General features: G+C 43.8%; 1 protein-coding gene across 2 annotated transcripts in view; it reads right to left on the bottom strand.

The window, feature by feature from the left end:
• Positions 1 to 2177: 2177 nt before the first annotated feature.
• Positions 2178 to 26965, bottom strand: part of LOC311114665 (kazrin-like) — a 62134-nt gene continuing 37346 nt past the window's right edge. For both annotated transcript variants that reach the window (XM_084189904.1, XM_084189905.1), the window contains exon 2: positions 2178 to 2407. In XM_084189904.1, coding sequence (XP_084046030.1) covers positions 2208 to 2407 — 200 coding nt within the window. In that variant the 3' untranslated portion in view covers positions 2178 to 2207. The remainder of the gene's footprint in view (positions 2408 to 26965) is intronic.

The raw sequence follows: 26965 nt of genomic DNA on the forward strand, positions 1-26965 counted from the left end.
CAATTCTCTGCTGTCCTCTCTAGTGGCATGCAACAGCAGAAGAAACAAGGTGCCATCCACATCTCTGTCACTCATCTGCACCCCTCCAGCTTCCTTCTTTTTCATCCTGACAGAGCAACACAAAACCTAAGAGTTGTCCTGTATCACATCAATCTTTAGGAGCGGTAATCAAAGTCCCTGTAAGAGCTTATGCTCTCGAAACTTCGGGCTCGTTCCCCCAGGCGAGGATTTCATTTGGGTTAAATCAAACAGAAACAACTCTGCCTCAGTTTAATTTGCAGCAGTCGAGCATCATTCTATTTGACAAGGTACTCTCCAGAACACTTCTGTTTCTCACCAGAAGGTACTTCAAACCAAATGGTCCCCCAGCTTGAGGAACTAACGAGTCCTCTAGCGGGCCTACGCTACTTCGCTAACTCAGGTAACAGTAAGGAAAACAGAAGTGCTAGCTAACTGCTAATGACCTGTGTGAACAAGAGACTGAGGTGAAAAGGTTGCTGTTCCTTTAACGGCGCCCAGTGTTCTCGGGTTTCCACGGTTTCAGTACACATGACGACAGCGCTACTTTGGCCACATAGGTTCGCTCTCCTGGATATAGCTCTCATCTTTCAAAACAAACCCACACACTATAAGTATTCCTGCTACTGCTCGTAAGTATGCCGAACCAGAGAGAGAAAGCATTCCCCCATTTATGGAAAACAAACAGCACAACAACACAAACAAGTAAATGAGCCAAAATGGGGATAACAGATATTTCCAGGTTCTGCTTGGCTGTGACTGAAAATGGCACTGCTAGGGACTGCTCCAACATAACATGCCATTTCCTGCATCTGGGACCAGGCTGTGAGCGCTATTGATGCTCACGCTAAGTCCTCAGTTCCAGTGGTAGGACCTTGACACAGCATGGTCAGTGTGTGCTTGCCTCAGATGATGTCCATCCTTTGATGGTAACAAGGGTGCCACGAGTTGTTATAGTGATGGACCCCCACCTTTAATGTGGTCTACTTTGTCATACTTGAGATCACCAGGGGTAATGAAATATCAGCCTCTGAGTCATGTTTTTAACATTAGCGAGTCACAGTGGGGCCTCACAGTGTCATAGTAGCGCAAAAGAAAATGTACAAGCTCAACTACGGGTGTCATGGCAACTAAAGTGCTAGCTAGCTTCTCTTTTACCCTTTGATATCAACCAAAAAAGATAGGGAGGACATATCCAACTCTGGCCTCACACTTGATTACCCTAGTACCTGCACCAGCCTATAGTGCGGTAGCTGACAAAGTACTCTCACATCACTTCACTTCTTTGACCATCAGTGCTGAAAGCTATTCCCGAGCAATGAAAACAAACTGATATTAAGAGATGACAACAAGCAATTTCCTTTGTTCTCCCACGCATGGGAGCTTGATCATAGAGCAGAGCCGTCTTGCTTAACTTCTCTAGACCCTGAAAGATAACAGAAGCCACTCTTAATTCAGCTTTCATTACTTGCGATTGCTCTTAGTGCCTGCAGGGGTCTGTTGACTTTGGCTTTCATTGCAGATCACTCATAAAATATTTAAGTCCAGAGGCTACGCACTGGGCACACACTAGTTCAATCAATGTTGTTTCCACGTCATTTCAACAAAATTACGTTGAACCAACGTGGAATAGACGTTGAATTGACGTCTGTGCCCAGTGTGTTGCTATTCAGAGCTAAACATAGAGGCCACAAGTGTAATATTGTATTCTATGCCATTATATTCTCTTATCCAGAGCGACTTACAGTTAGTGAGTGCATACATTTTTCATACTGGCCCCCCGTGGGAAACGAACCCACAACCCTGGTGTTGCAAGCGCCATGCTCTACCAACTGAGCTACAGGAGGGCATTGGTATTGTATTGTATTACTTTCTGTGTAAGAGCATTGGCCGCTGCTGACGAACAGTTGCAGACCCCATCCCATGACAACCCGTGAAGTGCTTATTTTGATATCGAATTAGATAATTATTTTTCTCTGAATATAATATAAGACAGTGATATTTCTTTAATAAAATGATCAATAGATGTATTACTGTCTGCACTCTATATTGGGATGTGTGTTTAGGCCTTTGCACTGTTGTCTACAACAGGGCTAGGCAACCCTGGTCCTGGATCACTCAGTCTCGGTGTGTTTGTTTATTCCACTTCTGTGTTCCACTTTTCACTGTTTGGCCCCCCGTCAGCCCGCTTACTCACCCTGCAGTGCCTCCTTGGCGCGGTCTAGCTCCTGCTCCTTCTGGGCCAGCTGCACGCGGAGCTCGGTGGCCGAGAGCACGTCGGCGGAGCAGCCTCCGTGGCCCTCCTCCAGGTCCTTATTCAACATGTCCTTCATCTGCCTCAGCAGGTGCACCTCCTCCTGGAGCTGGGCCACCTCCTCCCGCAACAACACTATGGAGGGAGACAAGGAGAAAGAGAGAGGTTAGGGCTCCATTTGTTATGAAATGGTGGTACTCTAAACTGTACTGTTAAGTAGGGAGGGACGTGATAGAGTTAGTCCTGCATTGGTTATGGAAATTATGGTAGGCCCACTCTAAACTGTACTGTAAAACAGATAGGAAGGAAGGAGAGAGCAGGGAAAGGAGCAAGGGAAAGAGATCGAGAAAGAGAGAGAGGTTAGGTCTCTATTTGGAATTGATGGTACTCTAAACTGTACTGTAACACAGAGAAGGTAGGGAGAGAGGGAGGGAGAGAGGGTCGAAAGGAGGGAGGGAAAGAGAGACTGGGAGGTTTAATTTTACAGTTAGTTAGTTGTTGGAATTAATGGTTTCTCAGACTATTCCCTGCTGTTGTATAGCAACACATGGTAGGACGGAGAGATGGAGGTAGAAAGGGGGGAGGGAATGAAGAGAGAGTTTGTTTGTTGTAAATATTACTGGAAACTGCTGCCCTTTTGCATGACTGTTAGCTGTTGAGCAACACAGAGAAATTCCATCATGCCAATGAGGGGCATAACAAGAAAGGCCTCCACTGAAATCACAGAAATCAACAGGACAGACTGGTAAAGTGACTGATAAAAAGCATACAGAAGAACAAATGTTCAACTGTCCTTATGTGCAGTATTTAGATAGATGCTTCCACATTCAAACAAACTGAGAACAAGACAGTTCTTCAGAAAGTGTGAGAAGGGTCAACTCTGACCAAAATGCAGCTAAAACATTGAAAGATTTTCATACAAAGAAAAAAGTCCTACTTGGATTAACTGAGACTAATTTATAAAGGAATGAGACGTGTCATTATGCTCAGTTCCAGACTTCCTCAGGGGACAGGAGAAGCTAGAGAAAACAGCTCATCCCCATCTCAACTGCCTCAGCTACCAACTGCCAAATATCAATCAGACAATTCTCATTTCCCAGCTCCAATATCCCAGTAGGAGACAGAAACGACTTAGTAATGAACGGGGAAATTAAGCAGAGAAACATAGTTGCAGTTACATACGCCTTGCTAAAGAGCGGAACAACTGTTTTCAGAGGATTGCCAAGGTTAAAGACGTGGCTCGACTAAAAATGATGGTATGGTTAATTTCAGAGAGCTTACAATAGGGTAATGATGTTCAGCTGATGGGCTATCTCCAAGGACATAACCTTATGCCTTACATGATGAAGAAACACAAATGTCTGGATGCGCATCCTCTGTATTAATCATTTGGCATTATTCCCTTTAGCAAAGCCATTCCAGCTACAGTTTATAAAGGGTTGCTCTATGAGTTCCACAAAAATTCAACATAATACGCTCAGAATTCACACAGGGATGACATCCTTATCCATAACTAATGTCCTTATTAACTTCCACAGTGGCCAATCAAATCAAGACGCTTTGGTTGTGTTTTTTGGCTTGATTGCTATAACAAAGCTTTCAGAGAATGTCAATGCTTTTGTGATACCTGCATTATGTTGTTGTTCAGAACTTTCTGTACTTTCTATTTGTGTTCACTGACTGAAATGAACCTGTAAGTGGCTCCAGATAAGAGTGCCTGCTAAATAACTAAAATGTAATGTAAAAGGGTTATTAGGGGTCGAATAAAACCACCGGCATGGCAGTGCGTGTCATTATGCTGAGGTGTAGTTAATGGAGCCGATAATAGCCCCACATTTTATGGAGCATCCCAAGCAGTAATACTTCATTGGGAGAGCGAGACCACAGGCCATTTTGGAAACACAAATTCACACGACACTTAGTAATGTTTGAGAATTAAATTAAATTACTTATTCATTAAGTTAGCCTCTATTGATTGTGCTTCGGCAGCACATTAAGGAGTCATAAGGTAGGACGCTGCTGAGCACAGAAAATTGGGTTTTATCTCGTCCACACACCACACAAATCGTACTAAACAATTATAGGGCTGACTGAGGCAACGCTCACTTGGGTCATATCCAATCAAAACTGATAAGCACACGTTCCCAGAGGAAGGCAAAGAAACGTTCATGAACTGAGCACTGTAAGAGTAGTGGGTTTTAGGTTTTTTGTTTCACAGAGAAATTAACATAAAGGTCTACTTCTGTCTCTGTAATTACCTGGTGAACCAGATACACTTTGATTAGATGTTATGTCTCACACTGCAAAACTCTGGATATCAGGTTGATAGAATAGCATCTTTAGCCTTATGAAAACATACTATTGCATCAAAGTTGTATGTTAACAACTTAGTCAGAGGGGGTGAGATAACTACATTCACACACACACAGACCCCATTGAAAGAGACCTCCGGCAAGTACCCAAGCCATTTCTGATGTGTCTGTCTGTGAATACGATACATTGTAGTTAGCGAGAGAGCGAGTCGCAAGGAGAGTGGCACAATGGCCGATATGCAATTCCTCCTCTGCCTCTCTGCAGGCAAGCGAAGCACTGAAACATTCCAGAATGAGAAGTGGTGGTGGCAGGGGAGGAAGATGGCAGCCTATTTGTCAACATTTACATTTCCTTTGGGCTATGGACGAGGCGAGCAAGCACCGCAGCTCTGCATTACAAATGACACCCAGAGTGAGTTTTCCGATAAGTGCAATCTCTCCAGCTCTCCTTCCTTTCCTCCTCAGGACTATCTGGTTATTCACCATCATTGAGGATGCCTGTGTAGTGTGTACTGAGGGGCTGGGTGTGCGTCATGTAGCAAGTGCTCTTTGATTGAAGCATAGGGGCACCCTCATGGCTACGGCCTTGACTGAGACGACAGCAAAGTATGAACGCATACTCTATATGTGGATGGATGTGAGCTTATGAGACAAGTACAGAGTCACACCTGTGAGCTCAATAAACAACTCCTAGTGCAGTGAAGAGTTGAATCACTAAGACAGAATGGCCTTGTGAGCAAAATAAAATAATAACCCATGCAGTCATTCAGTTTGCACAGCTAATTAGTATTCAGTCACTCTGGCAGCCACACATGGATGTGACACAAAAGAACAGGGACGCCATTGTGTCACTAACTCGCTGCTGATGCCTCGAGTGAAGAGACGTGTTTACGCTTCTCCCCACTCAACCTTGAAAAGCAAATCACCCACACAATCCCTTCGAACAGGCTTCCTCATTAATCGAGACCACTAATAGCATCATCAAAAACAATTTCCAATTCACAGGAAGAATAATAGCCTAGCTAGGTTAGTCCCTTTAGAGTCAATTCTTCACACGGACATCAATAATGTACAACAATGCAGGGTTTTTGACTGTCAGACCTGTGGGTCCACAGAATGTGAGAGGTGTGTGATACACGGTGGATGAAGTTGGTACGATACTGAAGATAAAGCAGAGTTTGTTTGCTGTGGAGCAGCACTGTTAGCGACGGTGGGCTACGTGCAAGGAAATGAGAGGAATCCGTCAGGGCTGTACACTCTCTCCTCAGGGTTTTGCGGAGTAATGAATCTTCCACTAGCCAAGCCTTTACCACCACCTGTTCCCCACTGGCTAATGCATTGAACTCATTTGTGCTAGCTAGCACACCTGCCAAGTGGCAGCTAGCGGCTATCTCACAAGCCAAACAGGGGCTAGCTTAGCATTGCCGCAAACCTTGAGGTAGCACCTAACTCCAGCCAGAAATGAACTGCTGAAGTGGACCTAGTACAATTGCCAAAAGGAACAAACTCACCTGCCTCACTTCAACTAGTACACCTGACTGCAAGAAGCTCATCGGCCAAACCACGACCTCACTACAAATTTGCGCTTTTAAAATGATCAATCTTGCATTTCATACTTGAGCTAGCACATCCATCAACTTGTGGCCAGCACCCAACCATAGACCCTAAGATTGATTGAAACTTGCTCTTAAATATAAGCTACTAGGTCTAGAACCAAAACAGTGCTATATGATATTGTGTGTTATTCAATGCCCACAACACATTCATGGTAACTTTAAAGTGCATTATACCAATTCAAGTCATTCGGGTGTAAACGTTTTTCTTTGATCAACATCTTATATAATTCTGTGGTTGCAAAGGGACACAATTGATGCTAATGACCAATGCGATTTGGGTGCTTGCTTGAAATTGACTCAATCTGCTGAAAAAATTGGAAAAATGTACATGCATTACCCCTCCATCCCTCCATCCACTCCTCTCCAATTCACCAACCAAATATGCCTCTACTTATAGTGATTCATAGAAACAGTAAATAAGATATCTTCATGTAAATGACTTTTTAAACGAGTCTATTTGCATAATGCCAGCCATGCATCAGTTGATATGCAATGGGATCAGTAAATTATGGGGCTGATGTAGCTATCCCCGGTGTCTCTGAAGCACTGATGGAGGAGAGATAAACATGACTCTCACACTATATCAGACAGTAGTAGCAAGTATGTGTCAGTAATAAGATTGAGGATAGTCAGGGCTGACAAGACACCAGCTATAAAAACCAAAACACCTCTGTGGGAATTCTGAATCAGCTAGCCCTTTCCTGGTGGGGAAAAACATGGGTATATTGATATAATAAGATAATGCAAATATCACTTCTACACAACTACACTTCTCTTGCCTGGCTACCCAAATTCCTTGCTCCGGCCAACAAAACGCCACGCCGCGATTGCGGACGTTAGTTTCTTCTCCGCAATGAGTCTTGATCTGACTACCTCCGCGACGATTTCCAGAATGAAAACACATTCGAACCGTTCTGATTGGTCCCAGAAACCGATGGGTTGGGCCAGAGCTGGAACATATGGGTAAAGCAGCGTTTAGTCATTGGCTTTGCTACACTGATTGGCTAGAGATGATCCAATCACTGATGAATTTGTTTTGTACAACCCCCTCATTTTGACGTCACCACAAACAACTTCAACGATGGCAGTCTCAGACTGAAGTATGTAGCGAACATAAAGCAGCGGAAGAATTCAGTTTGAGTCGTCAGGCGAACACTGTTCGCTACACTTCTACACAACTACACATCTTCACATACCAGTAAGGTTACATCAATGTTACATTGTCTCACAAGGCTCTAGTTCATTGTGTGGCTAAACACACATTTATGTTCTAAAAATGTAAACATCAAGCTTCACATTTTCCTGCACCCCCTTTAAGTCTCCATCATTGGTTAACAAGAGAGAGTGAACAGTTTGCCTGTATACTACCTTAAAATAACCTTAAATCGTTGCAATGAGTATCTCATTCCGTAGCACCTCAGAGAGTTGTGCGCTCCTTTCTCTGGGCTTTCTGTGATTAGCTTTCTCTCCCTTTACCTCTCTCTCTCCTCTTCCTCTCTCTTCCATTAGAAACAGTGGAGATTCTCAAACCTTCCCTGTGTGTCTGAACGGTCCGGCAATCTGTCAGGAGGCTGAAAAGATTTGGCATGGGCCCCCTATCCTGTTGCCTAGTCATTTTTCCCCTACCTATATGTACATACATTGCCTTCAGAAACTATTCACACCACTTTACTTTTTCCACATATTGTTGTGTTACAAAGTGGGATTAAAATGGATTTAATTGTACTTTGTTTTGTCAACGATCTACACAAAATACTCTGTAATGTCAAAGTGATAAAGAAAATCTAACATTCGTAAATAAACATATAAAGAATAAAAACACTAATATATGTTGATTAGATAAGTGTTCAATCCTTTGAGTCAATACATGTTAGAATCACTTTTGGCAGCGATTACTGCTGTGAGTCTTTCTGGGTAAGTCTAAGAACTTTGCACACTTGGATTGTACAATATGTGCACATTATTATTTTTACAATTCTTCAAGCTCTGTCAAGTTGGTTGTTGATCATTGCTAGACAGCCATTCAAGCCGATTTAAGTCAAAATTGTAACTAGGCCATTCAAGAACATTGAATGTTGTCTTGGTACGAATATTTGGCTTTGTGTTTTAGGTTATTGTCCTGCTGAAAGGTAAATTGGTGTCCTAGTGTCTGTTGGAAAGCAGACTGAACCAGGTTTCCCTCAAGGATTTTGCCTGTGTTTCGCTCTATTCTGTTTCTTTTTATCATAAAAAAAAACTCCCTTGCCGATGGCAAGCATAGCCATTACATGATGCAGCCACCATCATGCTTGAAAATATGAAGAATGGTACTCAGTGATGGGTTGTGTTGGATTTGCCATTTTTTGCAGTTTTATTTTAGTGCCTTATTGCAAACAGGATGCATGTTTTGGAATATTTGTTTATTCTGGACAAGCTTCCTTCTTTTCACTCGGTCATTTAGGTTAGTATTGTGGAGTAGCTACAATGTTGTTGATCCATCCTCCGTTTTCTCCTATCACAGCCATTAAACCCTGTAACTGTTTTAAATTCATCATTGGCCTTATGGTGAAATCCCTGAGCAGTTTCCTTCCTCTCCGGAAACTGAGTTAGGAAGGATGCCTGTCCCTTTGTAGTGACTGGGTGTATTCAAAGTGTAATTAATAACTTCACCATTGTCAAAGGGATATATTCAATGTCCGTTATTTTTTTTTGTACCCATCTCCAATAGGTGCCCTTCTTTGCGAAGCATTGGAAAACCTCCCTGGTCTTTGTGGTTGAATCTGTGTTTGAAATTCACTGCTTCACTACTGAGGGACCTTACAGATAATTGTATGTGTGGGGTACAGAGATGAGGTATTATAGTCATTCAAAATTCATATTAAACACTATTATTGCACACATAGTGAGTCCATGCAACTTATTACGTGACTTGATAAGCAAATCTGTACTCCTGGACTTATTTAGGCTTGCCATAATAAAGGGGTTGAATACTTATTGACTCAAGACATTTCAGCTTTTGCTTTGTAATTAATTTGTAAAAATAAAATTGAAAAACATAACTCAACTGACAATATCGGGTATTGTTTGTAAGCCAGTGACAAAAGATCTCAACATAATCATTTTTAAATTCAAGCTGTAACACAACTAAATGTGGAAAAAAGGGTGTGAATACTTTCTGAGGGCACTGTATCTACCTAAATTACCTCATAGCACTGCACATCAACTCGGTACTGGTACCCCGTGTACTCCGAGCATGCGCTGACCAACTGGCAAGTGTCTTCACTGACATTTTCAACATGTCCCTGACTGAGTCTGTAATACCAACATGTTTCAAGCAGACCACCATAGTCCCTGTGCCCAAGAACACTAAGATAACATGCCTAAATGACAACCGACCCGTAGCACTCACTTCTGTAGCCCTGAAGTGCTTTGAAAGGCTGGTCATGGCTCACATCAACCCCATTATCCCAGAAACCCTAGACCCACTCCAATTTGTATACCGCCCCAACAGATCCACAGATGATGCAATCTCTATTGTACTCCACACTGCCCTTTCCCACCAGGACAAGAGGAACACCTACGTGAGAATGCTATTCATTGACTACAGCTCAGTGCTCAACACCATAGTGCCCTAAAAGCTCATCACTAAGCTAAGGACTCTGTGACTAAACACCTCTCTCTGCAACTCTCTCTCCTGGACTTCCTGACGGGCCGCCCCCAGGTGGTAAGGGTAGGTAACAACAAATCTGCCACACTGATCCTCAACACTGGGGCCCCTCAGGGGTGTGTGCTCAGTCCCCTCCTGTACTCCCTGTTCACCCATGACTGCATGGCCAGGCACGACTCCAGCTCCATCATTAAGTTTGCTGACGACACAACAGTGGTAGGCCTGATCACCGACAATGATGAGACAGCATATAGGGAGGAGGTCAGAGACCTGGCCGTGTGGTGCCAGGATAACAACCTCTCCCTCAACGTGATAAAGACAAAGGAGATGATTGTGGACTACAGGAAAAAAAAAAGAGGACTGAGCACACCCCCATTCTCATCGACGGGGCTGTAGTGGAACAGGTTGAAAGCTTCAAGTTCCTTGGTGTCCACATCACCAACAAACTACCATGGCCCAAACATACCAAGACAGTCGTGAAGAGGGCACGACAAAGCTTATTCCTCCTCAGGAGACTGAAAAGATTTGGCATGGGTCCTCAGATCCTCAAAAAGTTATACAGCTGCACCATCGATAGCATCCTGACTGGTTGCATCACCGCCTGGTATGTCAACTGCTCGGCCTCCGACCGCAAGGCACTACAGAGGGTAGTGCGTATGGCCCAGTACATCACTGGGGCCAAGCTTCCTGCCATCCAGGACCTCTATACCAGGCGGTGTCAGAGGAAGGCCCTAAAAATTATTAAAGACTCCAGCCACCCTAGTCATAGACTGTTCTCTCTGCTACCGCAGGGCAAGCGGTACCTGAGCACCAAGTCTAGGTCCAAAAGGCTTCTTAACAGCTTCTACCCCCAAGCCATAAGACTCCTGAACAGCTAATCATGGCTACCCGGACTATTTGCATTGCCCCCCCCCCCCCCCCCCCCACATATTAACTCAATTACCTCAACTAACCGGTGCCCCCGCAAATACAATTTGATTTGATTTATAGCCAAGTTATTGTTACTCATTGTGCATTTATTCTTTGTGTTATAATTGTTAGATTTTTCTCTCTGCATTGTTGGGAAGGGCCTGTAAGTAAGCATTTATGTGTTAGTCTACACCTGTTGTTTAAAAGGCATGTGACAAATAACATTTGATTTGATTTGATTTGTCAGTGTCCGGCGGCCACGAGGCAGTTGAAATTGGACTTGGCTGGAATGGGAACGGAGGTCTAAAACTGATAGGGAATGACAGCAACTGTCTGATTGTTTTTCCCCTCTTCAGACTGAGTGAGAGAGCGAGATCGGGAGGGGGATTCAATTGGGGAGACAAAATCAATGAATGTGCTCCATGTCTCCGTAGAGTTCTCGTTCTACTGACAAACTGAGTGGGGAACGGGATGCTAAGGTGTAGCAGAGTGGAAAGTACATGCCGCTCTGTCATTGCTTGTCCATGTATATATTCTTAAATTCCATTCCTTACTTAGGTTTGTGTGTATTTGGTATATGTTGTGAAATTGTTAGCTATTACTTGTTAGATATTACTGCACTGTCGGAGCTAGAAGCACAAGCATTTCACTACACCCACAATAACATCTGCTAAACACGTGTATGTGACAAATAAAATTTGATTTGATTTGATTTCAGTGGGTTGAGTCACTGACGTGATCTTCCTGTCCGGTCATGAGCCCCATCGGGCTAGTGCGGTGGAGGAGATCTTTGTGGGCTATACTCAGCCTTGTCTCAGGGTATTAAGTTGGTGGTCTGTTGATATCCCTAAAGTGGTGTGGGGGCTGTGCTTTGGCAAAGTGGGTGGGGTTATATCCTGCCTGGTTGGCCTTGTCCGGGGGTATCGTCGGACAGGGCCAAAGTGTCCCCCGACCCCCCCTGCAGCATCTATGCTGCAATAGTCTACGTGGGCTAGAGTCAGTCTGTCCTACCTGGTGAAATGATCCTGTCTTAACGGGTGTCCTGTGTGAACTTAAGTATGCTCCCTCTTATTCTACCATATCTCTCTCCCTCCCCTTTTCAACTGTTCTGCCTGGGGCTATGGAACCCTGACCGGTTCACCGGACCTGCTGTTTTCCTCCCTCCCTCCCTCTGAATGCTCGGCTATGAAAAGCCAACTGACATTTACTCCTGAGGTGCTGACCTGCTGCACCCTCTACAACCACTGTGATTATTATTTGACCCTGCTGGTCATCTATGAATGTTTGAATATCTTGAAGAACGATCTGGCCTTAATGGCCATGTACTCTTATAATCTTCACCCGGCACAGCCAGAAGAGGACTGGCCACCCCTCAGAGCCTGGTTCCTCTACAGTTTTCATCCTAGGTTCCTGCCTTTGTAGAGAGTTTTTCCTAGCCACCATGCTTCTGTTTGGGATTTTAGGCTGGGTTTCTGTATAAGCACTTTGTGACATCTGCTGATGTAAAAAGGGCTTTATAAATACATTTGATTTGATTTGCAGCCCAGACAGTGACTGGAAGTGTGTTCCACAGCTGAGGAGCCGCACAACTGAAAGCCTTGTCACCCATAATTTTTGGTCTGCGGCTGCTGAAGAGAGATGGACCTGGAGGAGCGAAGGTTGCGTGTGGGGCAGGAGGGTAGGATGAGGTCAGACAGACAAATACTTGGGTCCTGAGTTGTGGATAGCTTGGTAGGTGTGAACCAGGATTTTAAAGTCAATGCGTGAAAATATGGTGAGCCAGTGAAGGTTGAACAGCACTGGAGTGATGTGCTCACGGGGTGAGGTGTGGGTGAGGACACGTGCACCACAGTTCTGGGCATATTGTAGCCTTTTAGGCACTTGGCAGATGCACCAACAAACAGGGCATTACAATAGTCCAGATGGGATGAGATAAAGGAGTGGATGAGTTGCTCAGCTGCAGGCTGTGACAGCATTAGCCATAACCTGGCAATGTTCCATAGATGGACATTTTTTACTTTGGTCACACTTTGATGCGGGCCTCAAACGAGAGTGACTGTCAAATATCACACCCAGGATGCGAACCCCACTGGAGGGGAGGACCTTGACACCATCAATATTGAGGCTGTAGCAGCTGATGTTGTTAATGATGGTGCAATTGCCAATCAGGAAGACCTCTGTCTTTATGCAGTTTATCTGCAGGAAACTCAGCTGCATCCACGCTTTGATGTCCTGCAGGCAACTGACCAGGAGTGCAGTGGAATTGGCAGTGTCAAAGTTTGTGGAGACATACAGCTGAGTGTCGTCAGCATAAAGGTAAAAGACCAGTCTGTGTTCCCTCAAGATGTTTCCCAGTGGCAGCATGTAGATACAAAACAGTAGTGGTCCTAGGCCTGAGCCTTGAGGGACACCCTGGCGGACCACCACTGTGTCTGACCTACTAGGGCCGAGAGCTACAAACTGGGAGCGATCAGTGAGATAAGTCCAGGAAACTATCTGACAGGCTCAGAAGCCTCTCCATGAGGTGGCTGTGTCAAATGCTGCACTGAGGTCCAGCAGTATGAGGATGCTGGCAGCCCCAGATTCAGCATTCATGAGGAGGTCATTGGTGACCCTTACCTAGGCATTCTCTATGCTGTGTCTATTCAGGCTTTTTAAGTACTGGTGTGACTGCGGTCAGTTTGAGCTGAGGGACACATCCAGTGGTGAGGGACTTGTTGATGATTTCCGTGAAGAAAGACTCCAGAGCAGGTAAGCAGGTCTTGACAAGTGAGGTGGGGATAGGGTTAACTGAGCAAGTGGTGGGCCTCATTGTCCTAACCAGCTTGGTTACATCAGCTGCAGTGACTGTGGTGAAGGTGCAGAACCTTGACTCAGGGACCGTAGTACTGGGTAGATCACCTACAATGGCTGGAGAGGACAGGATGATTTGAAAGAAGCAAAGGTATTCATTGCACCATTCTGGGGAGGCTGAGGTAGCAGAGTTGTTCACGAGTTGAAGGAGCTTGCTCACAGTAGAGAACAGCACCCGGGAGTTACCACTGCCATTGCTGATCAGTTAGGAGTAGTAGGATATCCGAGCTGCATTTAAGGCCTGTTTGTAGTCTTTCTTATGTTTCTCATACATCTACACATGTACAGTTAGCCCAGTTTTCTTATACTGTCGTTCTAGACAATGGCCAGTTGCTTTGAGAGAGCATAGCTCCTCAGTGTATCAGGGAGAAGATTTGGCGAAAGGAGCAACTTCATGGAGCAACTTCATGCAGTATGGAGGCCAAGGTAGTGTTGTATTGAGCCACAGAGTCAGTAACAGGCAGGTTGGAGATAGATTCAGTAAACTGGGTTGTGTTTATAGTTTTGAGACTCCAAAACTGAATTGAGTGTTTCTTGGGCCGAGTGGGTAGAGGAATAACTAGGATGAAGGTGATGAATTTGTGGTCAGACAGCCCTGACACATTTCCATCCAGTTGGTCCAGATCCACGCCTGTGGTACAGACCAGGTCTTGTTGTGGGTGGAAAAGTCCACATGCTATTGGAGTCCACAGTTGTCCAGGACATCAGCCAGGCCAGTAGAGAGACTGCAGTCAAGAGAGTCGACATGCATGTTGAAATCACCAAGCACTAGCATAGCAGGGCACAAGGGCCTCAGGAGTATTAGTAGCTCAGATAGTTCTGAAAGAAAGTCAGAGTAGAACTTAGGAGGCCAATAAATCAGCACAGCTAGTAATGATGCATTTGGTTCTAACAGCCAGTAGTTCAGCTTAGTCACAAATACTTCCCTTCTCTTATCATGGCGTCCCCTTTGACCAAAAAAAGCAAGTCGATATAAATGGACAGGGCCGGATTAAGAAATCATAGGCCCCAGGTCTTTTTTTTTTTTTTTTACTACACAAATGACCGAAATGAGTGGCTACTCTAACACTGACAAACTCAGATCAATCACTTCTTGGATTCAAACAAACAATAGCCCAGGCCAATGAAGCAACACACAGATTGTACAATATTGGGAGGCAAAAAAAGAAACGTCCTCTCACTGTCAACTGCGTTTATTTTCAGCAAACTTAACATGTGTAAATATTTGTATGAACATAACAAGATTCAACAACTGAGACATAAACTGAACAAGTTCCACAGACTGTTACAAAAGTAACAGTCAGTATCTGGTGTGGCCACCAACTGCATTAAGTACTGCAGTGCATCTCCTCCTCATGGACTGCACCAGATTTGCCAGTTCTTGCTGTGAGATGTTACCCCACTCTTCCACCAACGCACAGCGTTGAGATTGCCTGCAATGACAACAAGCTCAGTCCGATGACGCTGTGACACACCGCCCAGACCATTACTGACCCTCCACCTCCAAATCGATCCCGCTCCAGAGTAACGCTCATTCCTTCAACGATAAACGCGAATCCGACCATCACCCCTGGTGAGACAAAACCACGACTTGTCAGTGAAGAGCACTTTTTGCCAGTCCTGTCTGGTCCAGCGACAGTGGGTTTGTGCCCATAAGCAACATTGTTGCCGGTGATGTCTGCCTTCCAACAGGCCTACAAGCCAGCCTCTCTCAGCCTATTGTGGACAGTCTGATTGGAGTCCACCTGTGGTAAATTCAGTTGATTGGACATGATTTGGAAAGGCACACACCTGTCTATATAAGGTCCCACAGTTGACAGTGCATGTTAAAGCAAAGTCATGAGGTCGAAGGAATTGTCCGTAGAGCTCCGAGACAGGATTTTGTCGAGGCACAGATCTGGGGAAGGGTACCAAAACATTTCGGCAGCATTGAAGGTCCCCAAGACCACAGTGGCCTCCATCATTCTTAAATGGAAGAAGTTTGGAACCACCAAGAATCTTCCTTGAGCTGGCCGTCTGCTAAACTGAGCAATCGGGGGAGAAGGGCCTTGGTCAGGGAGGTGACCAAAAACCTGATGGTCACTCTGACAGAGCTCCAGAGTTCCTCTGTGGAGATGGGATAACCTTCCAGAAGAACAACCATCTCCGCAGCACTCTACCAATCAAGCCTTTATGGTAGAATGGCCAGACTGAAGCCACTCCTCAGTAAAAGGCACATGACAGCCCACTTGGAGTTTGCCAAAAGGCACCTAAAGGAATCTCAGATGGGACCCATCTCGTCCTAAAAGTTGACTCAAGTTTTCCAAAAAGCACCTGGATGATCATCAAGACTCTAGGAAAAACGTTCTATGGACAGATGACTCAAAAGTATAACTTTTTGGACGACATGGTTCCAGTAATTCCTGGCGAAAACCAAACTCTGCATTCCACAGTAAGAACATCATACCAAAGGTCAAGCATGGTGGTGGTGGTGTGATGGTTTGGGGATGCTTTGCTGCCTCAGGACCTGGACGACTTGCCTTAATAGAAGGAACCATGAATTCTGCTCTGTATCAGAGAATTCTACAGGAGAATGTCAGACCATCCGTCTGTGAGCTGAACCTGAAGCGCAGCTGGGTCATGCAGCAAGACAATGATCCAAAACACACAATCAAGTCTACATGACAATTGCTAAAAAGCAACAAATTGGAAGTTTTGGAATGGCCTAGTCAAAGTCCAGACCTAATCCCAAATGAGATGTTGTGGCAGGACTTGAAACGAGCAGTTCATGCTTGCAAACCCACACGTCACTGAGTTAAAACAGTTCTGCATGGAAGAGTGGGCCAAAATTCCTCCACAGCAACGTGAGAGACTGATCAACAACTACAGGAAGCATTTAGTTGGAGTCATTGCAGCTAAAGGTGTAAGTGTACCAGTTATTGAGTGTAAGGGGGCAATTACTTTTTCACACAGGGGAATTGGGTGTTGCATAACTTTGTTTATGAAATAAATATGTAATTGTTGTGTTATTTGTTCACTTATGTTCCCTTTATCTAATATTAGGTTTTGGTTGAAGATCTGATAACATTCAGTATCACAAATATGCAAAAGTAGAGAAAATTAGAAAGGGGGCAAATACATTTTCATAGCACTGTATATATATATATATATATATATACACATACATACACACACACACACACACACACGTATACACAAATATATATACTCACACACGTGTATGTATATACAGTGAGGGAAAAAAGTATTTGATCCCCTGCTGATTTTGTACATTTGCCCACTGACAAAGAAATTATCAGTCTATAATTTTAATGGTAGGTTCATTTGAACAGTGAGAGACAGAATAACAACAAAAAAATCCAGAAAAATGCATGTCAAAAATGTTATAAATTGATTTGCATTTTAATGAGGGAAATAAGTATTTGACCCCCTCTCAATCAGAAAGATTTCTGGCTCCCAGGTGTCTTTTATACAGGTAACGAGCTGAGATTAGGAGCACACACTTAAAGGGAGTGCTCCTAATCTCAGCTTGTTACCTGTATAAAAGACACCTGTCCACAGAAGCAATCAATCAATCAGATTCCAAACTCTCCACCATGGCCAAGACCAAAGAGCTCTCCAAGGATGTCAGGGACAAGATTGTAGACCTACACAAGGCTGAAATGGGCTACAAGACCATCGCCAAGCAGCTTGGTGAGAAGGTGACAACAGTTGGTGCGATTATTCGCAAATGGAAGAAACACAAAAGAACTGTCAATCTTCCTCGGCCTGGGGCTCCATGCAAGATCTCACCTCGTGGAGTTGCAATGATCATGAGAACGGTGAGGAATCAGCCCAGAACTACACGGGAGGATCTTGTCAATGATCTCAAGGCAGCTGGGACCATAGTCACCAAGAAAACAATTGGTAACACACTACGCCGTGAAGGACTGAAATCCTGCAGCGCCCGCAAGGTCCCCCTGCTCAAGAAAGCACATATACAGGCCCGTCTGAAGTTTGCCAATGAACATCTGAATGATTCAGAGGAGAACTGCGTGAAATGGTTGTGGTCAGATGAGACCAAAATCGAGCTCTTTGGCATCAACTCAACTCGCCGTGTTTGGAGGAGGAGGAATGCTGCCTATGACCCCAAGAACACTATCCCCACCGTCCAACATGGAGGTGGAAACATTATGCTTTGGGGGTGTTTTTCTCTTAAGGGGACAGGACAACTTCACCGCATCAAAGGGACGATGGACGGGGCCATGTACCGTCAAATCTTGGGTGAGAACCTCCTTCCCTCAGCCAGGGCATTGAAAATGGGTCGTGGATGGGTATTCCAGCATGACAATGACCCAAAATGCACGGCCAAGGCAACAAAGGAGTGGCTCAAGAAGAAGCACATTAAGGTCCTGGAGTGGCCTAGCCAGTCTCCAGACATTAATCCCATAGAAAATCTGTGGAGGGAGCTGAAGGTTGGAGTTGCCAAACGTCAGCCTCGAAACCTTAATGACTTGGAGAAGAGTGGGACAAAACCCCTCCTGAGATGTGTGCAAACCTGGTGGCCAACTGCAAGAAACGTCTGACCTCTGATTGCCAACAAGGGTTTTGCCACCAAGTACTAAGTCATGTTTTGCAGAGGGGTCAAATACTTATTTCCCTCATTAAAATGCAAATCAATTTATAACATTTTTGACATGCGTTTTTGTGGATTTTTGTTGTTGTTATTTTGTCTCTCACTGTTCAAATAAACCTACCATTAAAATTATAGACTGATCATGTCTTTGTCAGTGGGCAAACGTACAAAATCAGCAGGGGATCAAATACTTTTTTCCCTCACTGTATATATATATATATATACACACATACACACAAAGCTGTCATCAAGGCAAAGGGTGGCTATTTGAAGAATCTGAAATATAAAATATATTTTGATTTGTTTACTACGTGTTATTTCATAGTTTTGATATCTTCACTATTATCCTACAATGTAGAAAATAGTAAAAATAAAGAAAAACCCTTGAATGAGGTGTTCTAAAACTTTTGAACGGTAGTGTATAAATCTCATAGGCTACTAAATCAAATTTACAGTGGCACACTGACTCACCTAATAATGAAGATGAAGCCATAGGCTACTCACGGTGATGGCCGATGGGCTCGTTGTGGCAATAGCCTATGTCAAGATGAGCTACTTTGAAAACTGTGTTGCTGTTAGCTACAAATTGGGAGATGTTTAAAAAAAAAAATCCTATTGGTTCTACAGACAGATTAGTATTCTCTTTTCAGCAGTAGGCATTTTCTTTCCAAACTGTGCGTTTTTCCCGCAATTGTATTTTCAAATCTGCAAAAGGCAAACCGACAGCCATTGCTAGTGTACCCATGAGTTTACCAGTCAAATTGCCAAGGTAAGAGGTTACAAAACCCTTCTATGGATTATATGTCTATGGCCACAATGCAACAATCTGTAGCCTATATTTGGCATGCATGCTGCCCAAACTGCTGCCTTCCCGACTGTAGGCATACCATTAACTGCCAAAGTAAAGGAAACACTTGAGTAAACAAGGGATACAAAGTATATGTTATGGTGTGTGGTGCATTTTCCTTGCATGGTTTAGGTCCACTTGTAGAATCTATGCCAAGGTGCATTGAAGCTGTTCTGGCAGCTCGTGGTGGCGCAACACCCATTTAAGACACTTTATGTTGGTGTTTCCAACATACCTGTATGTGCTTGTGATAAAACTTTATAAACTATTGATCCTCTGTGGCAAAATTATGCTGTCTGGTGTATTTTGAATATTGAGAGTGGGCTCCTGTTGATGAATACAAAAATAAAAATATATAAAAAATACAATTATACATTTGTTTGCCTCTTGGGCCCACTGCAGGCTTGAGCCCAGCTCCTGACTCACACAATTGACCAGTCACATTTATTTATTATTAGCAAAGCGGCAGCAGGCAGTCTACACTCGGCAGCAGGCAGTTGCAGTGAAAAACTATAAAATATATACAGTACATATTTCCTTCACAATTTCCTTATTGTTAAAATATTTGTTTTATAATATTTTTTGGCTGACTCTTGGGGCCCCCCACAAGCCTGGGCCCAGAGGCTTCTTCAGCCCCGGGTAAGCCCTTGCATTAATCCGGCCCTGTAAACGGACAAGCCACCATTACAGCTACAGTGCCAAGAGATCATTCCTTCAAAACAAATGAGAGTCTCCTAAAGAATGTGAGAATGAATAACAGGAAAAGATGCAGTGTTTATGGAAGGGTTCGCTAGCAGGGCTCCTCAACATTCCTCCGCTGAGATTGAGAAGGCTATCTAAGCCTTATCCAAGGCGCTCAATACAAGAAGCATTGTATGAGAGCCAGGAAGGACAATAGAACTACCCAAAAGAGGAATGTATTGAATCAAAAGGGAATGAAAGAATAGTCTGGGTCAGGAATGCGGCGAGCGGCAAGTACATTCTTGACAGGAGGTAACATCCTACTTCCTCCTATTTGTTTTGGACTTGGCAGCAGTCGAGCTGTGGCACTGCAGTGCTTGAATATCAAATTCAAACAGATGGGTTTGCTAAAATCATTAAGAGATAATCTCGCTGAGTAAAGCTTAACCTGTCACAACCAACACTTTAATGAAGACATTTTTATATTCCAAATATAGTCTTGAGTCCTATCATGAAATCATTTACTTATTCATTTCCGTATTATACAAAAAGAAAAAGTTAATTCATACTGTGAAGCATGGGGGTGGAAACATCATGCTTTGGGGCTGTTTTTCTGCAAAGGGACCAGGACGACTGATCCGTGTAAAGGAAAGAATGAATGGGGCCATGTATCGTGAGATTTTGAGTGAAAACCTCCTTCCATCAGCAAGGGCATTGAAGATGAAACGTGGCTGGGTCTTTCAGCATGACAATGATCCCAAACACACCGCCCGGGCAACGAAGGAGTGGCTTCGTAAGAAGCATTTCAAGGTCCTGGAGTGGCCTAGCCAGTCTCCAGATCTCAACCCCATAGAAAATCTTTGGAGGGAGTTGAAAGTCCGTGTTGCCCAGCGACAGCCCCAAAACATCACTGCTCTAGAGGAGATCTGCATGGAGGAATGGGCCAAAATACCAGCAACAGTGTGTGAAACCCTTGTGAAGACTTACAGAAAACGTTTGACCTGTGTCATTGCCAACAAAGGGTATATAACAAAGTATTGAGAAACTTTTGTTATTGACCAAATACTTATTTTCCACCATAATTTGCAAATAAATTCATAAAAAATCCTACAATGTGATTTTCTGGATATTTTTTTCTCATTTTGTCTGTCATAGTTGACGTGTACCTATGAACCCATACACAAAAAATGTATGCACGAATGACTAAGTCGCTTTGGATAAAAGCGTCTGCTAAATGGCATATTATTATTATTATTATGAAAATTACAGGCCTCTCTCATCTTTTTAAGTGGGAGAACTTGCACAATTGGTGGCTGACTAAATACTTTTTTCCCCCACTGTATACTTCATGGATTTTATAATTGATTCCACAGAACATTAAAAACTCAGTGTTCAAACCCACGGTCAGTGAGAGGGAGATTGAAACAACTTCCTTGTTCAAGCATGGTGGTTTTTACATATGCAGAAGGCAATGGCTCCTTTTCAAGGTGGTAAATTCTACCTTGGTAATAAACCAAACAGAAATGTCTGCAATTTCCAAGGTGGGACTTCATAGGGATAACACACACACCAAGCCTGGTTAGCTTTGGCAGTTATGGGAACGTTAAACATGCCCTTGCTCCAGGGAATGTGACTCTCGGAAGAGGCTAATCTTAGAGGTTAAGATGTGAAACAAATGGAAGTGTCACTAGCATTTTGAACTGTAAGTTAAATCCCTGCTCCACCTTGCTCATATAGCCGTAGAACTATGGTCATCTCTATAAGAAAAAAGTAAATAGACCAATTTCAAGGTGGAATTGTTGTGAATGCCATATTTAACCAACTGGGGTGGGAAAGGGAAAGTTGTTGAGGGGTGTGTGGTCGTGGGAAGTATTGCTTGACCATGTCCCCACATGACTCACACACACACAAGTTGGATGGGGTATTGATCAGTGTTGCCAGCTGTAAGCATTATCCCATGGCTGACCTTTCAGTCTAGGAGGGATACATGAGGCTAGTCTGTCTACTTCAGTTTAGGTTAATGGAAGAGTCACATAGTGCCGCATATACACAATATTTGATATTTGCTTTAAGCTGCTTTATAAGGGATTACCTGAATGACAACATAACATCATGCTGTATGGGTTGCATATAGATAGCGTTCTGTATAATAAAAAAAAACATGACCTTACTGACCACACGTACACACACTAACACCCCAACCCCCTGCACACACACACAAACATGTCTTTACGGGCCATTGATAGTGAATCCATCAGTGGCTGTGGATCATAGCACTGGCTGGCTGAGCTCTGACTACTGATGAAGGCAGTGTTGCTGTGTCTGGAGAGTTCTCTCTGCAGATTAGCTAGTCAATTCACATAAGCAGAACAATCAGCTGGAGATGCCTGAGGACATTACAGGGTTGGGCAGCATGATGAAAATGAAAAGCACAGGGGACGCAGCTCTGGAGGAACTCCATTACAGAAATCGCCCGCTAACATTCTTTATTGATGGAGACAGTGATGAGGGGGGGTCGGGACTCATTTATAAGAGAGATAGGGTTGCTCACATTAACACTCATTGATGACCTGGAGTGTGATCTTTGCAGAGGCGACACCATGACCCCCACTCTTACATACAACCTTAACAGTATGATGACAGTCAAAACATAGAGATGTGATTAAGATGCCGATAACATTCAAAACCTGGGTATAGAGTTAAATCTGTAAAGCCAATTTATTGTGAGAAATGCCTCTGAAATTGACCAGGCATGATGATCATGTAAATTATGTCAGGGTTAGAACTACAATACACTCACATTAGGCAACTACACACAGTTTAGACACACAGCAGGACAGACTAGTGGCCAATGCCCCATCTAGCCTGAGAAATCTACAGTCTAACATAAAGGAATGTGACATGACCCACACTGGCAAGCGTATTTCATGCTCCAGGTCCCCAGAGCAATGAGGGTTGCACTTCTGGGAGTGTGTGTTTGGAGAAGAGCGTGACAGACAGTGACTGAAAAACAGTCCAGTAGGAAAGATGAGATATTTTCCCAATCGCATACCTACCCATCCACTCCAATCACCCTAAAAGCCAAATCTTGATTGTCGATTGTATCAGCCAGCCTGGCCATGGCCAGCACACATCTCACAGTGGTATACGCATGTCAATTATTTCTCAGGGACTGGTTAAAGAAAGAGAAATTGAATGCAGAAAGGATATGTACACGCTTAGTCATTTATACCCCCAAATAGTGAAGGTTTATTTTGATAAACTGAGCATGGCTGACTGCATTGTGAACCATTGCTAATGAACTATTATGATGATTAATCAGCGCTGGTGTACCAACCCCACAGTACTATATCCACAGGGATACCTTCAGAGCCTCATGTACCACACTCGATGAGTACACAGACACTGTGACGTCATACATCCGGAACTGCAACTCAGCCAAATATAAACTGTGCTCTGCAATAAGGAAGGGCAAAACAAACCACACAAAAAAACTAGAAGCACAATTCACTGCCAATGACTCCAGATCAGTCTGGAAAAGCTTACAGGAGATGACAAATTGCAATTAACGACCCTCCCCCTTCAAATGAGGACCCATCCCAGTCAAGCTCAATGAGTTTTATGTGTGGTTTGAGGAAACAAGCACACAGACACTCAACCCCCCACTTCAGGTACCTCCCCTCCCGCCACCATTCACCATAAAGGAGGATGAGGTCAGAACTGTTTTCAAAAAGCAAAACATAAGGAAAGCAGAAGGGCCGGATCAATTTTCCCAGCTGTGCTCCACCACTGTGCGGAACAACTGGCTCCAGTGTTCACTGACATTTTTAACACTTCCTTATGCCAGTGTACAGTACCACAGTGCTTCAAAGTATCCTTCCTCCTTTATGTACCCAAATCAACCTGCCTCAATGACTTCAGACACGTCTCCCTGACATCTGTGGCCATGAAAGCATTTGAAAGTCCTGGCCTACTTAAAATCATGCACATCCCCATTGATGGACCCACTGCAGTTTGCCTACAGAGCTAATAGGTCTGTTGAAGATGCTGTCAACCTGGCACTCCATCACACATTGCAACCCCTGGAGACACCTAACACCTTCTCACGCATCCTGTTCATAGACTTTAGCTCTGCCTTCAATACCATCAATCCCCACAAACTATTCAATAAGCTGTAGGACATGAACATCAACCCAGCTATATGCCACTGGAAACTGGACTGGATACTGAAGCCAGACTGTCAAGGTAAACAATCTGACAGCTTGACCTCTGACCCTCAGTACTGGTGCACCACAGGGCTGCGTGCCGTCCCCCCTGCACTTCTCCCTCTTCACGAACCAGTTTACATCTCAAGAGACTTCAGATAAGGTCTTTAAATATGCTGACGATACCGCCATAGTCGGCCTCATCAAAGACAACAATGAAACACAGTACCGCTGTGAAGTGGCTTGGGCGGTGACTTGGTGTAAGCACAACAACCTCATCCTCAACGCCTCAAAAACCACAGAGAGCCATAGACTACATGATAAGAAAGAACCCCAAGGCCCCCGTCATAATCACTGACCAACCAATAACCCTAACAGATTCTTTCAAATTCCTTGGCACTTAAATCAGCGACTCATTGACATCAACTCCAACCACATCATCAAGAAGGCCCAGCAGAGACTGTTCTTTCTAAGGCAACTGAAAAAGTACAGGGTCAAACAATAGCTGCTGGTTCAGATTTTCAAAGCCATCATACAGAGCATTCTCACATCATCCATTACAGTTTGGAATGGGACACGGACAGTCACTTTATGGACTTATGGACTTTATGGATTGTTTGTGTTTGTATTTATCTATTGTGGTGATGCTATTCTAGCTGCTTGGCACTAATTCGTGAATTTGTGAATGTACACACTGCATACATTTAAATGAATGTGGGTGAATGTTTGTTGCATGTGGTGAGGCTGGGGTATATGTATATTCGTCACTTCAGAGCTACCATGCTGTACCTCAAACAAATACCACCTACCTTGGTTGATTGGCAATAAAGTATCTTGTCTGAAGTATTGACATTACATCATTATTGACGACGCCTTTGGAGACACTTCAAGCTGTAAAATACTTTGTTGTGTTGCTAAGTATGTTTCTAGTGACTGACAAGCATTTATTAGACTAGGTCCTTCAGAAAGTATTCATACACATTAACTTATTCAACATTTTGTTGTGTTACAGCCTGAATTCAAAATTGATCTTTTTTTTTTTTTATCATCACCTAGCTACACACAATACCCCAGAATGACAAAGTGAAACATGTTTTTTTTTGTGTGCAAATGTATTGAAAATGAAATACAGAAATATCTAATTTACATAAGTATTCACACCCCTGAGTCAATAGTTTGTAGAAGCACCTTTGGGGGTGATTACAGCGTTGAGTCATCTTGGTTGTCTGTATCAGCTTTTCACATTTGTATTTGGTGATTTTCTCCCATTCTTCCTTGCAGATTTTCTCAAGCTCTGTTAAGTTAGATGGGGAGCAGCGGTTAATAGCAATCTTTAAGTCTTTCCACAGATTTTCAATGGGATTCAAGTCTGGGCTTTGGCTGGGTCACTCAAGGACTTTCAAATTCATGTTCTGAAGCCATTCCAGCATTGCTTTGGCTGTATGCTTGGGGTCATTGTCCTGTTGGAACGTAAATATTCACCCCAGTCTAAGGTCGTCTGCACTCTGAAGCAGTTTCTTATCAAGGATTCGCCTGCATCTGGCTCCATTCATTGTTCCCTCTATCCTTACCAGTCTCCCAGTCCCTGCTGTTGAAAAGCATCCCCAAATCATTATGCTGCCACCACCATGCTTCACGGTAGGGACGGGTGATAAACTGTACCTGGTTTTCTCCAGACATAGCGCTTTGCATTCAGGCCAAATAATTAACATTTTGTCTCATCAGACCACAGAAACTTTTGCCTTATGCTCTCAGAATATTTCATGTACCTTTTTGCACACTCCAGGTGTGCTGTCATGTGCCTTTTTCTCAGGAGTGGCTTCCATCTGGCCACTCTCCCATAACGCCCAGATTGGTGAAGGGCTGTAGAGACTGTTGTCCTTCTGGCAGGTTCTCCCATCTCAGCCAAGGAACTCTGTAGTTCTGTCAGCGTGGTCATTGGGTTCTTGGTCACCTCCCTGACCAAGGTCCTTCTCGACCGGTTGCTCAGTTTGGTCGGACGGCCAGCTCTAGGCAGAGTCTGGGTAGTTCCATATTTTTTCAATTTCTCAATTATAGAGACCACTGTGCTCTTGGAAACTTTCATCACTCTAGAAATTGTTTCATACCCTTCCCCAGATATATGCCTCATCACAATTCTATCTCTGACATCTACGGACAGTTCCTTGGACTTCATGGTATAATTTCTGCTCTGACATGCACTGTCAACTGTGGGACCTTACAGTGCCTTGCAAAAGTATTCATCCCCCTTGGTGTTTTTCCTATTTTGTTGCATTACAACCTGTAATTATACAGGCCCCGTGTAGCTCAGTTGGTAGAGCATTGTGCTTGCAACGCCAGGGTTGTGGGTTCGATTCCCACGGGGGGCCAGTATGAAATTTTTTTATGCAGTCACTAACGGTAAGTCGCTCTGGATAAGAGCATCTGCTAAATGACAAAACATTTATTTAAATAGATTTTTATTTGGATTTCATGTAATGGACATACAAAAAATAGTCCAAATTGGTGAAGTGAAATGAAAAAAATAACGTGTTTCAAAAAATTCTCAAAAATAAATAACGGAAAAGTGGTGAGTGCATATGTATTCACCCCCTTTGCTATGAAGCCCCTAAATAAGATCTGGTGCAACCAATTACTTTCAGAAGTCAAATAATTAGTTAAATAAAGTGCACCTGTGTGCAATCTAAGTGTCACATGATCTCAGTATATATACACCTGTTCTGAAAGGCCCCAAAGCCTGCAACACCACTAAGCAGGGGGCACCACCAAGCAAGCGGCACCATGAAGACCAAGGGGACCAAGGGGTCAGGGACAAAGTTGTGGAGAAGTACAGATCAGCGTTGGGTTATAAAAAAATATCAGAAACTTTGAACATCCCACGGAGCACCATTAAATGGAAAGAATATGGCACCACAACAAACCTGCCAAGAGAGGGCCGCCCACCAAAACTCACAACCAGGCAAGGAGGGCATTAATCAGAGACACAACAAAGAGACCAAAGATAACCCT

This window comes from Coregonus lavaretus (assembly GCF_964263955.1).
Source record: "Coregonus lavaretus genome assembly, contig: HAP1_SCAFFOLD_2102, whole genome shotgun sequence".
NCBI lineage: Eukaryota > Metazoa > Chordata > Actinopteri > Salmoniformes > Salmonidae > Coregonus > Coregonus lavaretus.